This window comes from Ailuropoda melanoleuca, chromosome 9 (genome assembly GCF_002007445.2).
Source record: "Ailuropoda melanoleuca isolate Jingjing chromosome 9, ASM200744v2, whole genome shotgun sequence".
NCBI lineage: Eukaryota > Metazoa > Chordata > Mammalia > Carnivora > Ursidae > Ailuropoda > Ailuropoda melanoleuca.
The window spans coordinates 4,795,526-4,810,993 of NC_048226.1; the positions used below are offsets into that span (position 1 = coordinate 4,795,526).

The following is a 15,468-nucleotide window of genomic DNA, read 5'->3' on the forward strand; positions in this document are numbered from 1 at the left end:
GAAGAAAGGGGGCACCTGGGTGGCTCAGTAGGTTGGGCATTCTGCTCTCAGTTTTGGCTTAGGTCTCCCTCCCTGTTTGCCCCTCCCCCCACCTGTGTTCTCTCTCTCTCTCTAAAATAAATGAATAAAATCTTAAAAAAAAAAAAAAAGAGGGACACCTGGGTGGCTCAGTCAGTTAAGCATCTGCCTTCAGCTCAGGTCATGCATGATCTCAGGGTCCTGGGATTGAGTCCCACGTTGGCTCCTTGCTCATCAGGGAGTCTACTTCTCCCTCTGCCTGACACTCCCCCTGCTTGTGCTCTCTCTCTCTCTGACAAATAAATAAATATCTTTTAAAAAGTGGGGGAGGGGGAGAGAAAAGAGCCCTATGAATTGAAAGACCAAAGAATATTTGTCCTATGGCTCCCTACATTGGGCAATATCAGTGCTCTCTGCCTTGGATCGCCAGCCCTCAGGAAGCAAAGACCCTATATATATATATATATATATATTTTTTTTTTTAAAGATTTTATTTTTAGGGGTACCTCAGTGGCTCGGTTGGTTGGGCATCTGCCTTTCGCTCAGTTCGTGATTCCAGGGTCTTGCTATCTCTCTCTCAATAAATAAAATAATATCTTTAAAAATAATTTTTAAAAAGATTTTATTTTTAAAAGTATTCTCTATACCCATCGTGAGTCTTAAACCTACAACCCCAAGACCAAGAGTTGCATGCTCTACTGATTAAGCCAACCAGGTGCCCCAGTAAAGATTGCATTTTTTAAAAAAAAAGATTGATTGATTGATTGATTTGAGAGAGAGAGAGCAGGAGCAGAGGCACAGAGGGAGAGAGAATCTCAAGCAGACTCCCTGCTGAGCTTGGAGCCTGACACGGGTCTTGATCTCAGGACCCTGAGGTCAGGACCTGAGCCAAAACTAAGAGCTTAACCTACTGCACCACCCAGGTGCCCCCAGTAAAGATTGTATTTTTAATTAGCATGGTTTTAGTTGTTCCGGGAATGTTTGTTTTTAGGGAATGCAAACCCACTTAGAATAGCTCCAGACCGAAAGAGATTTGGTGGGAAGGGATAGGGCCACCTGGTAGCATGGGGCAGGGGCAGCAATGAAACCAAGCCCACAGGGCACTACAACCAAAATCAAGAAGCCATGTGGCCTGGCCCAAGATCCAGCCCCCTTGTCCTCCTGTATCTGCTGCTGACACTGGATTCATTCTTCTGGATGGTAAATCTGCTTCCTCAGCTCAGGCCTCTCTGGTCTTGCAGTCTCAAGTAGGGGGTCTCCAGAGTGTCACATCTGTATTCCTGGGAGAGACAATCTGACTGTAACCACTGAGTTTGAGACCTAGATCAAAAGTCCTCTCCCAGGGGCGCCTGGGTGGCACAGCGGTTAACCGTCTGCCTTCAGCTCAGGGCGTGATCCTGGCGTTACAGGATCGAGCCCCACATCAGGCTCCTCTGCTATGAGCCTGCTTCTTCCTCTCCCAACTCCCCCTGCTTGTGTTCCCTCTCTCGCTGGCTGTCTCTATCTCTGTCAAATAAATAAATAAAATCTTAAAAAAAAAAAAAAGTCCTCTCCCAGTCCAACCATCTGTCCAGGGAAAAGTGGAGTTCCTGCAATGCATACTGGCTCCAGGGACCCACCCCAGTAGGGAGGGCATTTCTCACAGATGAAGGATGTGGCCTGGGGAGGGACCTCAAAAGGTGTCCACAGGTGTAACCACAGGTGCCTTGTTTATAGGCACTTGTAAACACTGGATCTGATAAAACATGTTAGTTCGTCAGGAAGGTAGCAGAACAAAGCAGCCAAGATTTGGGATTTTGTTAGGATATCCAAGAATCCTGATTTGTCCAGGTCTGAAGGAGTTTCCAGGATGCAGGATTTCGGTGAAAACCAGGGCAGTTTTTAAGCATTTCCCAGGATAAGGGACATTTACTGCTAAGACCAAGAAAAGTCCCAGGCAAATCAGGATGAGTTGGTCCCCCTGGATTTTGGAGTTAGATCTGGTGTTTTTTTTTTTTTAAAGATTTTATTAATTTATTCGACAGAGATAGAGACAGCCAGCGAGAGAGGGAACACAAGCAGGGGGAGTGGGAGAGGAAGAAGCAGGCTCATAGCGGAGGAGCCTGATGTGGGGCTCAATCCCATAACTCTGGGATCACGCCCTGAGCCGAAGGCAGACGCCCAACCGCTGTGCCACTCAGGCGCCCCTAGATCTGGTTTTGAATCCTGGCTCAGCTGCCATAGCTGTGTGTCACCCTGGGCAAGTCACTTGACCTCCTATACCTTAGTTTCCTCCTTGTGAAATGAGGACAGTAATATTCCTCACCTTACAGAATGAGATAAACCCCTGGCAAGTTCTCAAAAAAATTTTAGGCAATTGAATAATACACACAGCTAAAAATAGGAGTAAAATGAACAGGTCTCACTTCCACCTCTGTCTGTCAGCCCACAGGTCCTCTCTTGCCCTCCTTAGAAGTAAGCAGTCTTGGGGGCCTGGGTGGCTCAGTTGGTGAAGTATCTGCCTTCAGCTTAGGTCATGATCCCAGGGTCATGGGATCAAGTCCCGCATTAGGCTCCCTGCTCAGTGGGGAGCCTGCTTCTCTCTCTCCCTCTGCCCCTCTTCCTGTTTGTGCTCTCTCTCTCTCTCTTCTCTCTCTTTTTCAAATAAATAAGTAAAATCTTTTTTTTTAAAGAAGTAACCAGTCTTAGAGGTTTCTCATGTATCTTTACAGAGAAAGTCTATGAATTATAGAAATATGTATATACAGATTTTTTTAAAGATTTTATTTATTTGTCAGAGAGAGAGAGAGCACAAGTAGGGGGAGCAGCAGGCAGATGGAGGAGCAGACTTCCTGCTGAGCAGGGAGCCCTATGTGGGACTTGATCCCAGGACCCTGAGATCATGACCTGAGCCGAAGGCAGACGCTTAATCGACTGAGCCACCCAGGCGCCCTATACAGATCTTTTTAATTCAAATGTTGATAGGCTACACTCCCTGCTCTGCTGTTGGCTTTCTTCCTCATGTAATACTATATCTTGGAAGGCATTCCACATCAGAACATTTAGATTTTCCTCATTATTTTTAATGGCTGCCTAATATTTCGCGGGAATGTCCTCATTCACGTAGCCTGTTGACTGACATTTGGGACGCCTCCAGTCATTTGTTACTCTAGGCATTATGACGAACGATGTGATATTATCTTGTCTATACGTCTTTGTGCACTTTGTGCGTTAGGTGCACACACAGAAGTGTGTCTGTAGGACAAACTGAAGTGGAAGTGCTGGGTCAAAGGTGCTCTCCTTACCATTAGTTATTGTTATTTATATTACCAGTGTCTAAGAAGTCCAATATTGGGCCCACTCTTCCCTTCTGCAGGCAGAGAGCAGCTATCCATCTGATCATAGAGACACTTCTAGTGCCTTGTGTGAGTAAGAAGTCATTTAAGTCCTGGTGCCGACAACGTGGAAGATTCTAGAACACCTCTGCTACTTCTCCTCTCCTTCCACACCCCTTCTTCTTTCCCTGTCCACATCAGCACGTGACGTCATTCCCACGAAATGGGTCAGTTGAGATGGTGTCTTAGCCCGGGTTCCTTAGGAAACAGAACCCAAGGCGCAGTTTATATACTAGCACTAGATGGGAGCAGATATTCCCAGGGGAGCAGGAATGCTGGGAAGAGAGGAGTGAACCAAGGAAAGAGGAAGAATAGATGTGAGAGCAGGCATTACGGTGCTGGCCACAGCTTTTGCAAGCATAGTCGCTTCCTGTGTCTCACGGGACATCTGAGAAGCCTGATGAACCTTCTGCATCTCTGAGCCTCTGTGGGGGGGGGGCTCTGGCGTGGAGGAAGGGAGGGAGGGGGGACAGTGTCTACAGGCCGCTGAAGTCTCTCTTTAGTCAACATTTGCCCCTCAGGATATCAACTCCCTCTCTTATGAGTTGAGCAGCCCGACTCCTCCAGCCCTTACCGCGAACACTAGGACCCGGGACAGCCTCTGTGGCTGCCGTGAATCTGCAGGGAGCCCTTTGCGTGCATCCGTGGACTTGGAGGGGCGTCGCAGGCCGCAGAGACCCTGCACGGCAGGGGGCAGAAGCATGGATGCCTGGATGCCGGTATGAGGCCAGGTCTTGTTTTGTGCCCTCACGTGACCCAAGGGACCTGGAGCAGCCCCAGAGCAAGTCACTGCTAGTGTGCTGGCCAGAAAGCAAGGCAAGGACAGGATCTGAATGGCGCGTAAAGTGAGGTTGGTACAGATGGGGACATTGCCATAGGGCACTGATCCCGAGATGCAGATTTTATCCTCATTTAGTGGCATCAATGAGGTCAGGATGCATCTTACAACTGACAACATGTTAGAGCCTAACTGGCAGTTTTGCTCCCTTTCTTAGTGGTGCGTGGTGGCATTTTAGATGAAATACGGTAATGTATTTACGCTGATGTGTGTCAGCTTGTCTCTTGATATCCTGGGCCCAGAAATATTCTCACAAAAGAGGCACGCCCATCTCCTATGGGAAAGACCCATAAAAGGAAGAGCAATTAACAAATTCATAAATCAGGGACCCCGTATTTCCGTTGTGGATAATAAACAGTCACTACAATTAATATGGCCATTTGTTGCTTGCAGATATCAGTGCTTGAAAATGTTTGTCAAGGTCAAGTCCAGGCTGCGAAACAGAAGTTCTTTTGTGTGTTCATAGTGAGTAATGGCTTAATGAAGGTAGAAGTCCATGCTGAAGATTAATGACTCCTTCGCTTTGACAAAAATGCGACAGCAGGATTCCATTCTTTTTCTTTTTTTTTTAGATTTTTATTTATTTATTTGAGAGGGAGTGGGAGAGATCACAGAGGAAGAGGGAGAAGCAGACTCGCTGCCGAGTAGGGAGCCTGATAATGGGGCTCGATCCCAGGACCCTGGGATCATGACCTGAGCTGAAGGCAGATGCTTAACCGACTGAACCACCCAGGCACCCCCCCATTCATTTGAAATGTCCAAGATAGGCAGACCCGTAGAGACAAAAACTAGATGAGTGTTTGCCTAGGAAATGGGAGAAAGGAGGCATCTGGAAAATGGGTGATGGGTTTCTCTTGGGGGGGTGATGGAAATGTTCTGGAATTAGATAGTGGTGATGGTTGTCCAACTTTGTGAATATACTAAACACCACTGACTTGCACACTTAAAATTTTTTAATTTTATGCTATATGAATTTTATCTCAAAAACATTTTTTAAAATGAAGCCAACATAGCACATTGCCTGCAACTTTAATCAAATATTCTTTTTTTTCCTACGGGATAGGAAAAGAAAATGCCGCTTACATCACTGTAGTAGAAAGAAATGCTTTCTGATCTTCGTTGTTCCCCAAGTAGTACAAAGTGAAGATCTTATGGCTTTATTTTAGTGTAGTGTAAAGTATAAGGTTCCCAGTAAATACAGTGCTGTGTTAATGTCATTGAAAGTTAAAAATGACCAAAATTTTAAAAGGCATTTAAAAGTTAAAAAAAAAAAGCAACCCCCTTTAACCCGCCCCCCCCAGGGTGATTCATGAAGCTATTAAGGTTTGAGAAGCACTATTCTAAAATTCATCTCCTTGACTACAAGACCTCCATGTCCTTCCTCACCCTCACTTGGAAAATTCTTTCCTTTTCTTACAGGCATCCCCAGATGTGTCACTCCCTCCCTTGTTAAGCTTGGCCCTGCCACGTCCTCCAGGCAATGCCACTCCACAGGTTAGGAGGAGGCCTCTCTCCAGTTCTGGGTTGCAAGGCGTCCCTGAGCCCCACAGAGCATAGCAGGTGCCCAAAGCAGCCTCTCTTGGGCACGGCTCTCTGCATTTCGTTGTCTGCTTTCCTAAGTAGCTGAAAAAACACTCCAGACACCAAACTGTTCCCCAGATTGCCTTCATCTCTTCTTCTCCCCAGGCACCCCCAAAATCTTGTCTCTCCTTTAGACAAAAAAGAGTAAGACACCAGATGTCAGTACACATAAGAACATCAAATGGAGTAGGGAAAGAAAGAATTCTCCCTTCTCCCCGGAAATATCTGAACTGTAGTTTCTGCTCAGCCAGAATTTTTTAGTACACACACACACACACACACACACACACACACACACACACACACGGAAGATACATAGCAAAATATTGTTTTTTTAGTGGGTGGTAGGATTTCTCTATTTCTCTATATTTCTAATTTTTTAAAAAATGAAGGTTTATTACTTATATAATCATAAAAATAAAAGGTTTTTGTTAGAGGAAATAAGAAACTCCCCATGGTGATGGAATATGTGATTTCAACATGCATTTTGAAATAGAGAATGTCTGTCTTGCAAAAATTAGCCTGTGAGGGTCACAAAGGCTTCCTCATACAATTCACAGTACACAGAAGTCTTTTATGAGCGATGTTGGCTTACCAGAGACAGGAAACAAAGTTGGTTCCCAGATCTTAGAAGGAGGTTGTAGGGAAGCCTTCTGGAAATCTCGGGCCCTCCTCCAAATGAGAACATATCTTTACAGAAGATAAACTGTATCTTCCGTCAAGAGGGAGTTCTGAAGAGAACTACCTCATTCTATCAGTTGGGGATAATCCCTGCCCAATCCTTTTTATCACATTAGGCATTAGATGCTTTGTTTCGAATCTCTACCAAGAAGGAATTGAATTGGTTAATTATCCTGGAAGTGGTTCAGCTTCAAAGGGTTTCGAATAATTTTGCTGTTTGTTATTATGAGCAAGGATGAAAGCTGCTCATTTTGTTTCTAATTTTATTCTCTTTTAGGTGAATTATCTGAACCCTTCACAAAGAGTACATTTGAATGGGTAATTCAAAACACGGCATTAAAAAATTAACGGGTTCATTGAGAAAGATGTAAAATACAGACGAGCAAAGTTATTCCCGTATTTATGGTGTATATGTGTGTGTGCACACACATGCTTGGATTTTTTTTTTCCAACAGAAATGGTGCACAAGTGGGGAATTTTTCAGTTTCATGTGCCTGAACTTTACCACTCAAACTAGCTTAGGCAAGAGAGGAATATTTATTGACTCATAAAACAAACTTAAGGAAAAGTCAGAGTTATTTCTGGCCTCAGTGACCAAAGACTTAAAGTCTCTCAGGACTGCTTCCCTGCTTCTGGCTCTCTGTGTGTGACCCGCTCATTCTCTCAGGCTGCAGTTCACGTGGCAGGAAACCTGGCTGCCCATCCCCACGGCCTCACATCTTCCCATCTTCACCTGTAGGCAGGAAAAGGGCTTTTTTCTTTGGTTCCAGATTCAGAAGTGCCAGGGCAGGTCCCTGACAGGCTCAGCTTGAGTTACCTGCACACTCTCTGACAGACCGTCATGGCAAGGTGGCACAGTGCTGTGACCAGTGCAGTCTGGGTCCAGTACCCACTTCCAGACCACACCGTGTGACAGAGGGAGGGTCCTGTAAGAAGATGCCAGCTCGCATCTGAACCATGGGAGCTGTTTTCTCTAGAAAGATCAGGTGCCATTTCTTGTAGAAGGATAATGTGCAGGTGGACAAATGACAGATATCCACCACATACAAATGGAATCATATTTCACCTGTCTTGCCACATGTTTTTTTTTTACATTTTTCATTTTTCCATGTTCTACATTATTTCAGTAGTGATAGCATTTAATGGCAGAGCGATATTCTATCCCAGAACCCAGACATGATGACTAGAAGTGACCAAGACAAGAGCCACCCACTAAGGTTGGCAGAGTAGGGAGACAGGATGCCCGAGTCCTTGATGGCACCCCAGAGCTGCTGTCCCAGTCCTACTTCTGCACTTCTTGATACATGAGAAAAACAGCTCCTAATTTGGTGACACCACAGGGGTCAGGCTTCTCTTACATATAGCCACGTGTAGTTCCTTATAGAGATGCTTCCAGGCAGCCTTCCGCCATTAAAAGTAGGCGAGGAAATTTATTGCCAATGGGAGGAGAAGAGGGAAAGTGATAAGAATCCCAGGGAGGTTGAAAGGGAAACTGACATAAAAGAAATTGCTTTTTTGAACTATTAAAGGAAGCTGACCCAGAGAGCATCCCCAAGTCAACATGTGGTAGTTGCAGTAGGGTAGAAATGGCAGCCACAGATGAATTGGGCAGAAAGAGGGTCAGAGGTAGTACCCAAGACTTATGCTGTGGAGCATGGAGGGTTCCAGAAGTCTCCAAGTGTTTCCAGTGAAGGTAATAGAAGTAGCTGAAGTTAAGAGCCAAGAAGCCTCCCAAAGGGTCACCATGGTCGAGGACCTGTGGCCAAGGTTTCAGGGCAGCAGCCTAAGCAGGTATCAGAGAGAACAGGCCACCAGGCATGAACGGGTCATTGGAGGTATGAAATGTGTCCAGAGGGCGACACAGAGATCTGGTGAGGTGAACACAAGTGGAGAGGCAGGAGCCAGTGGAGACAGTCAGCTGAGAACTGGGGTCCCTTTCCCCAGTGTTTCCCCTTGTACCCCGATAATATCTTGGGGAAGGGTGAGTGGAGGAGAGACCCTTGGGCGAGAGAGACAGCTCTCATAGGGAGTTTAAACTTTACATTGACTAAGTTTTACCCAAATTTCACTATTTTAAACCCAAAATGTTATTTTTAACTGGTAAGCTGAAGAACTGTCCAGTAATGAGAATCTCCTCAGGAATCTTAGTTTAATTATATTTTTAAAAAATCTTTTTTTTTTTTTACATCTCGGTCATACTGTATACATTGTGACTGCCCACCCCCCTTCCCCATACATGTCTCTACTAGAAGTTTCCTGAGGGAGGTGTCACAGGAGTTTGACAGAGTATATCACAAGGAAAATCCCCTTTAGTCCTATGGCAGCCAGTATCCAAGGTGGCCCAATGATCCATGCCTCCTAGTATTCATGTCCTTGTCCCACACTGTACCAGGGTTGGTCTGCATGACCAAGAGCACATGGCAGAAGAGATGGTATATCACTTCCGAGATTAGGGAAGCTTCTGCTTCTTTCTCTCAGCTCACTCTAGGGAAACCAGCTGCCATGTTGTGAGGAGAGGCCTATGTGTGAGGAGACAGCCACATGAGTGAGCTTGGGAGCAGATCCTGTGGCCCCAGTCAGGCCTTCGGATAACTGCAGCCCCAGTCAACACCTGGAACGCAACCCCATGGGAAACCCTCGGTTAGAGACACCCAGCTAATGTTCAGATTCCTGACCCATAGAAACCATAATAAATGTTTGTCGTTTTATACAACAAAGTTTGAGGGGTAATTTGTTATGCAGCAATAGATAATAGACTCCCTTAGAAATGCCGGTTACGTGGGGTGTCTGGGTGGCTCAGTCAGTTAAGTTTCTGACTCTTGATTTCAGCTCAGGTCATGATCTCAGGGTCATGAGATTGAGCCCCATGTCTGCACTGAGCATGGACCCTGCTTAAGATTCTCTCTCTAGGGCACCTGGGTGGCACAGTTGGTTAGCTGTCCGACTCTTGGTTTCAGCTCAGGTCGTGATCTCAGGGTCATGGAATGGAGCCCCACGTGGGGCTCCATGCTCAGCATGGAGTCTGCTTGAGATTCTCCCTCTCCCTTGGCCCCTCCTACTTGTTCTCTCTCTCAAATCTTAAAAAAAAAAAAAAGAAAGATTCTCTCTCCCTCTCCCCCTGCCCCCTGCTCACTCTTGCTCTCAAAAAAATAAAAATAAAAATAAATAAAATTTTTAAAAATTTAAAAAATCCAGTCACAGGACCTACTAAAAATCTTTCTTTTCATCCTCTCCTCCTGCATTGTCTTCTCTCTGGCATACCTGTAAGCACCCAACTCCTAACAGGTCATGGGCCTTCCCTAAGTGGCCACCTGGGGTACATGGGCTCATGTCCTCTACTGGCTGTTTTTATTATGAGACCAAGCTTCTCTCCCCTTCTTCTTCCCACACATCTGCTAATGATGAATACAACACTTGAGAGAACAAGGCTGGGGCAGAAGGAATGGAGGCCAGAGAGAGAGGCAAGGGATGGTTGCACCAGGTTCAGTGACTCTTCGTTTCTCTCCCCTCCACACTCCTTGCTGATTTATTGAAGAGCCATGGAATTTTCCTGATGGCAGAATTCCAGAAAGACCCCTGAGGGGCCTGGAGATGCCCTTGATTGTCCAAGTCCTGAACTATGTTCCAGTGAACTATGTTCCAGTTATATGAGGCCTGTCACTCCCTGGGTTTGCAGGATGTTCCTTGCTGTTTCTGGGTTCCCATGAGATCTGTTTTCCCTATTTCTCCCTAACTAAAATACATCTGCTAAGCAAAATCAGACATTTGTTTATAGTGGACAGAATTCTCGCAAATACTATTGTGGTTATCTTGCAGATGACTACAGTTATATAGCAAAAATAATTGAGATGCACTAGCTATATGGGGAAAAAAAAGAAAAGACAAAATATTATTTGGTATTTTCGTATATTCTATAGTTTCTTTCCCCTGTTGGCCATTGAGCTTCATGAAAACAATGGTCATATGTGATTCCTGTGGGTAGCACAGTGCCCAGAACAATCTGGAATGTAGAACGTTCCCAGTGACTGTTTGTTGGAAGATGCACCATACACATTTGTTGAAGGAATGGTTCAATTAGCATTGACGGAGTCTTCACATTAGCCATGAGCTGGTAGTTCGAAAAGAACAAAATCATCATCATCATCTTCTTCTTCGTCGTCGTCGTCGCCGCCGCCTCCTCCCCCTCCTCCCCCTCCTCCCCCTNGCATTGACGGAGTCTTCACATTAGCCATGAGCTGGTAGTTCGAAAAGAACAAAATCATCATCATCATCTTCTTCTTCGTCGTCGTCGTCGCCGCCGCTCCCCCCTCCTCCTCCCCCCTCCTCCCACTGAATCAACAAATAGGGTAGACAGGTGCGTTTTCTTCATTGTAAAGAAAGGCTTCTATAATTTTTTAGGTAGGGCCCGGCCCAAAGTGAACACTAGTTCTCACGTTAGTCCCAGTAGCCTCCACAGTTTGGAACCCAGTACACGTTTCCTAGACTATTTGACGTCCTCGCCAGCCTCTTCTGGCTATTAACCGGCGTGCTAACCAGTGGAATTGTGATGCTAACGGAAGGGAGCAGAACGTCTGTTTTCCGCTAACGGCTTCTGCCTGGGGTTTCTTCATGCATAGTCTGAGTTGCCCTGGAACCCGCTGGCGGCAGACACCATGCAGGCTCTGGCCCTCCGGGATGGGGGACCTGGCAGAGGAGGATCCACAAGCCCGCGGCGGTGAGCTGCCCAGCGCTTGGCAGGGGGCGAGGTGCCAGAGCGCGGGAGACGCCCCCGTTGGTACATGGCTGCTCCGCGGCAGTCGGGTGAGGCCAGGAGGTTCGCGTCTGAGATCCCTCTCTCAGCTCGAGGGAAGCAGTTCCCGCGGGAGGAAGAATTGGGTTTAGTATTTGCCACTGCTCGGACCTGGGTATCCCAGGACTCCGAGTCCTTTGAGGTCTTCTTCGAGACTACATTTCCCAGAGGGCCGCGCGGTGATTGAAAGCTCTACCAGCCTATGGACGGACGAGGCTTCTGTCGCAGAAAATGAGGAGCCAACGGTAAGGGGATAGGGGCTGTGTTTTCCGGCTGCGGGCGGTTGAGCCTAGAGTCCCACCTGTGTCCCCACAGTCCTGTCACGAATCCCGTTCAGGTTCAGGGAGGGACCGACTCGGCGTTGTGGGCCGGGTGCGGCTCGGCGGTGAACGACTCTCACTTCCTGCTCCATCCCCGGTTGGCCCCAGGGCGGTGAGTGATGCGGGGAAGGAGACCGCGGCGATAGCCTGGGAGCTGCTGAGGGGCGTGGAGAGGACTCGCCCGCCGCCGCGATGTGGTCCCTGCCAGGTCCCCGTGCTCCCCTTTCGGAGCCCGCGGGGTTTGCTGAAGAGTGGGGAGAGGTGGCTGCGGCTTTCTGTGCCGTCGGCGGGACAGCCCATCCTCTCGACCAATGTTCTTGCTCCTCGGTGGTGGTCGCCGGGCTTCAGCTTAGAGCTGTGACCCTGTGACCTCGGCGCCCTGATTAGGGCCTCCAGCACTNGGAGGGGGGGGGGGGGGGGGGGACGGGTGTCGGCCCACCCGTGCCGTCATGTCCCTATTAATAACCCCAGCGAACAAACTGGTGCTGCTCACAGTGGCACTTAGTCACAGCACCTCTGCGCTCTGGGGCCTGCGGCGTCACCTGTCGGGGTGGGGGTGGGGGGCAGGAGACGGGGTGAGGAACAAGGTTTCTGTGACTGTGGCTGTGAACCCTCTCAGTCCCCTGTCTTCTGCAAGTGGGCCCTGCAGTTGGGTTTCCTAATGGATGTAGAAATAAAATTTATGCTCAAAACTTACCTCCTAATGACATTATTTTAATCCAGAGAAATGAAATATATCTCTGCAGTGTTTAGGTCCTTCAAAATTCAGTACTTTATAAATGATAAATGGCAATGTGTGGAAATGCACAAATATTTCCATGAAAAGTGTGAGTGTCTTCTAGAAGTACCCAGGTGCTTTGATTGGCGAGACAAGAAACGGGCAAAGAGTTAAACTTCCTCACTCCAGTCTGGTCCATCGTCCACTGAAATGCAGAATTTTTTGTAGCAGGTTCAGCTGGCTGACTTGTGTTTGTTTCTATTGGAAACTCTTTAAGCCACTCCCACCCCCCAAAAACCATAAAAGACCCCAAAACAAAACAAAAAACCCATTATATTTCTTTGTGACTCCTAATGCCTTACAACATATGACTGAATAAATTACTGATCCATCCAGTAATCTCACCATCACCTTCCAAATAATTTTCTCTTGATACTGCTGCTCTCAGTTTTATCAGTGTTAATGATTGTTTTCAGGCCCCATGGGTTTTGTTTTGTGCTTATCTTCGTTAAATTTTACTTCATTTTACAGCTTATCCATGTCTTTTTAAATCTCATTTCTGATTCCATTAAACCTTGAAATAGAATGGTACCCAGGGTTCTGCGTAGTCTGTTTGAGGTTGACACCAAATCTACGAGCCAGGAAAAGTCAGCTGTTCTCATAACTAATACGAGTATAATGAAGTCCACAATTTCCTAGCTTGCTGAGGAAAATGTAGCTGGAGAGCTTTTCACAAATCAAGTCATCCCGGCACATTCTCTTCTTTGTTTATCTTGTCCATCATGGACAATTTAGTCCTCAAAAAAGTTAATGTTTCCAAAGACTGAGGGTTCTGTAGGTGTGTTTGGGAGCTCCAGGCCTCACTTGGTGATGTGAGTGTTGACCAAGGGAAGAATGACAAAAAAACAGAACAAGAAAAGCAACGCTTCGGTGGTTGACAGAATTTACCTCATTGCTATTCTAGGCAGGGGGGCTTTCTTTGGATATACTGGTGGCCGCTGGGGCTGTCTTTTGGTTTTGAGACAATGGATAGAATGTCCAGAGAGCTTTTGATGCATACTGGGGTCTCTTGCTTTAGGAACCGATGACTCTCAATGATGTGGCTGGGGACTTCAGGGAAGAGTGGGTTACCCGGACACCGCCTAGAGAATCCTCTTCAGGGATGCCACCCAACACAGTTAGAAGAATGGGCTCTAAAAGGGTAAGGCTGCTCGTCTCCTTTAGATTTCAGACTTAGATATTGTGAGAGGGTCCAGGTCTGAGCAGTCTCAAGGGACGTTGGTCTCTTAGACCTCCAGCTCTTTGTGAGAGTATTTGTTGCCTCCCTGGCAGAAAAAGAATAACTTCCACTTTTTTTTTTTTTTGAAATGACTTTCATTTTTATGGCACTTTATGGCTCACAGATATCTTTGATATTTATTGTCTTGTTAATATCTCACCATAACCCTTTGATGTGGGTATTATCACCCCCCTCTTTCAGGTCAGGACCCTGAGACTCAAAGTTAAATGGCAGAGGTGAGAGTCCAACCCAGGTCTTTGTGGCAAAGGGGGAGCTGCGTTTTTTCCTGTCACTTCAAAAACAGACAAACAAAACAAACCTCCAGTGCTCTTTCTAAAATGCAATGGCTCCCCCTTCTCCTTGCTTTACTTCATAAGTAATATACGCCCCTTGAAGCAAAAAAGAGACAAAATGAAAACCAAAGACTGAAGAGTTACTGTCCTTCTAGCCATTGTTTTAAGCATTTATGTAATTAACAAAAACAAAAGAAAAAAATTGGGATCCTACTTGTATGTTTGATTGTGCATCTTACTTTTCTACACATTGTATTGTGACTATATTTTGACAATAAATAGTTTTCTATACATTGCTTAAAATAACCACTTAGAAATGTATTGAATGGAATATAACAATTTACATTTGATTGAACCATATATGTGACCATTTTTAAATCACTTTTTAACTTATACAATGGCAATTTCATATGGCTCAATCAAATATGATTATTCCTTTGTCGTGGGACATTTAGGTCATTTCCAGATCTTCACCAGTATTGTGATGACCATCTCTTAGCTGTCTTTCTTTTTTACGTCTTGTTTATTAAAGTATAATTAGTTAGTAATTTGCTAATATATCTTTTGCACAACTTTTTTTTAAGTTTTATTTATTTATTTTTGTAATCTCCACCCCCAACATGGAGCTCAAACTCACAACCCTCAGATCAAGAGTCACATGCTCTTTTCGACTGAGCCAACCAGGCATCCCACAACTTTTTTTTTTTTTTTAACTTTTTTTCGTTTCTTTAGAATTCCCAGAATTAGAATTGCTGGATCAAAGAATAGATACATTTCTAAGGTATTTGATATTTTTGCCAAATGCCTTCCAAAAAGATTGAATTATTTATTCCTGCAAGCATTATATGAAAGTGTCCTTTTCTTTACATTTTACCTATCATGGTAGGTATTATAATTTAAGAGTCTGGGTTAAATAATAGTGACAGCTAACATTTATTGAGGACTTACCACTTAATCCTTACAACAACACTATTTGGTAGGTCTTATCATTATCCCTGGTCTACAGATGAAGACCCTGAGACACAGAGTTTAAGTCACTTTCCTGAGGTCACATAGCTAGTAAGAGGAAGGGTTAAGATTGAAACTTATGTGGTTTGTGCTCTTTGCCTCCATACTATATTGCCTAACTGTATCAGTGTTTTTATTTGATTTCTTTGGTTAATGGTAAGCTTAAAGGTTTTCCACATATTTATAGGCTGCGTGTATGTGTGTGTGTGTGTGTGTGTGTGTGAATTGCCTATTTATATCCTTTGCCTGTTTTTCTTTTGTTTTTTTTCTTACAAGTGTTTGCCTTTTTCTCATGGCTGTATCTACTGTTGCCCTTCTGGGAAAAGTTTAAAGCTCACCATTATAGTTAACTTCCCTGATTCTTTCTAAGGGTGAGGTCATGGTGGCATTGTTTCTGATAAAATTATCTCTACGTGGGTTTAGCCTTGTGCCTTCAGAGATGAATTATTGTGCTCACTCTAGAGTTTCTATCACCCAAGTCTGGTTGTTTTGTTGTTGTTGTTGTTTTAATGGGAAAGGGGCGATTTTCTCAGCCTCTTGGGGGAGATCGCCCTGTTTTTAACACTCCA

The 15,468-nt window shown here is 45.4% G+C and overlaps 1 protein-coding gene across 5 annotated transcripts in view; it reads left to right on the forward strand.

The window, feature by feature from the left end:
* IQGAP1 (IQ motif containing GTPase activating protein 1) overlaps positions 1–15,468 on the forward strand; it is a 165,018-nt gene that overhangs the window by 15,519 nt on the left and 134,031 nt on the right. Inside the window, exons 1-2 of one of the 5 annotated variants that reach the window (XM_002919792.4) lie at positions 11,545–11,713; positions 13,398–13,520. The exons of 3 other annotated variants lie outside the window; for them this stretch is intronic. In XM_002919792.4, coding sequence (XP_002919838.2) covers positions 13,414–13,520 — 107 coding nt within the window. In that variant the 5' untranslated portion in view covers positions 11,545–11,713; positions 13,398–13,413. Of the gene's footprint in view, positions 1–11,544; positions 11,714–13,397; positions 13,521–15,468 lie in introns of those variants that run through there. One more of the 5 variants, XM_019800245.2, reaches the window with a different exon arrangement.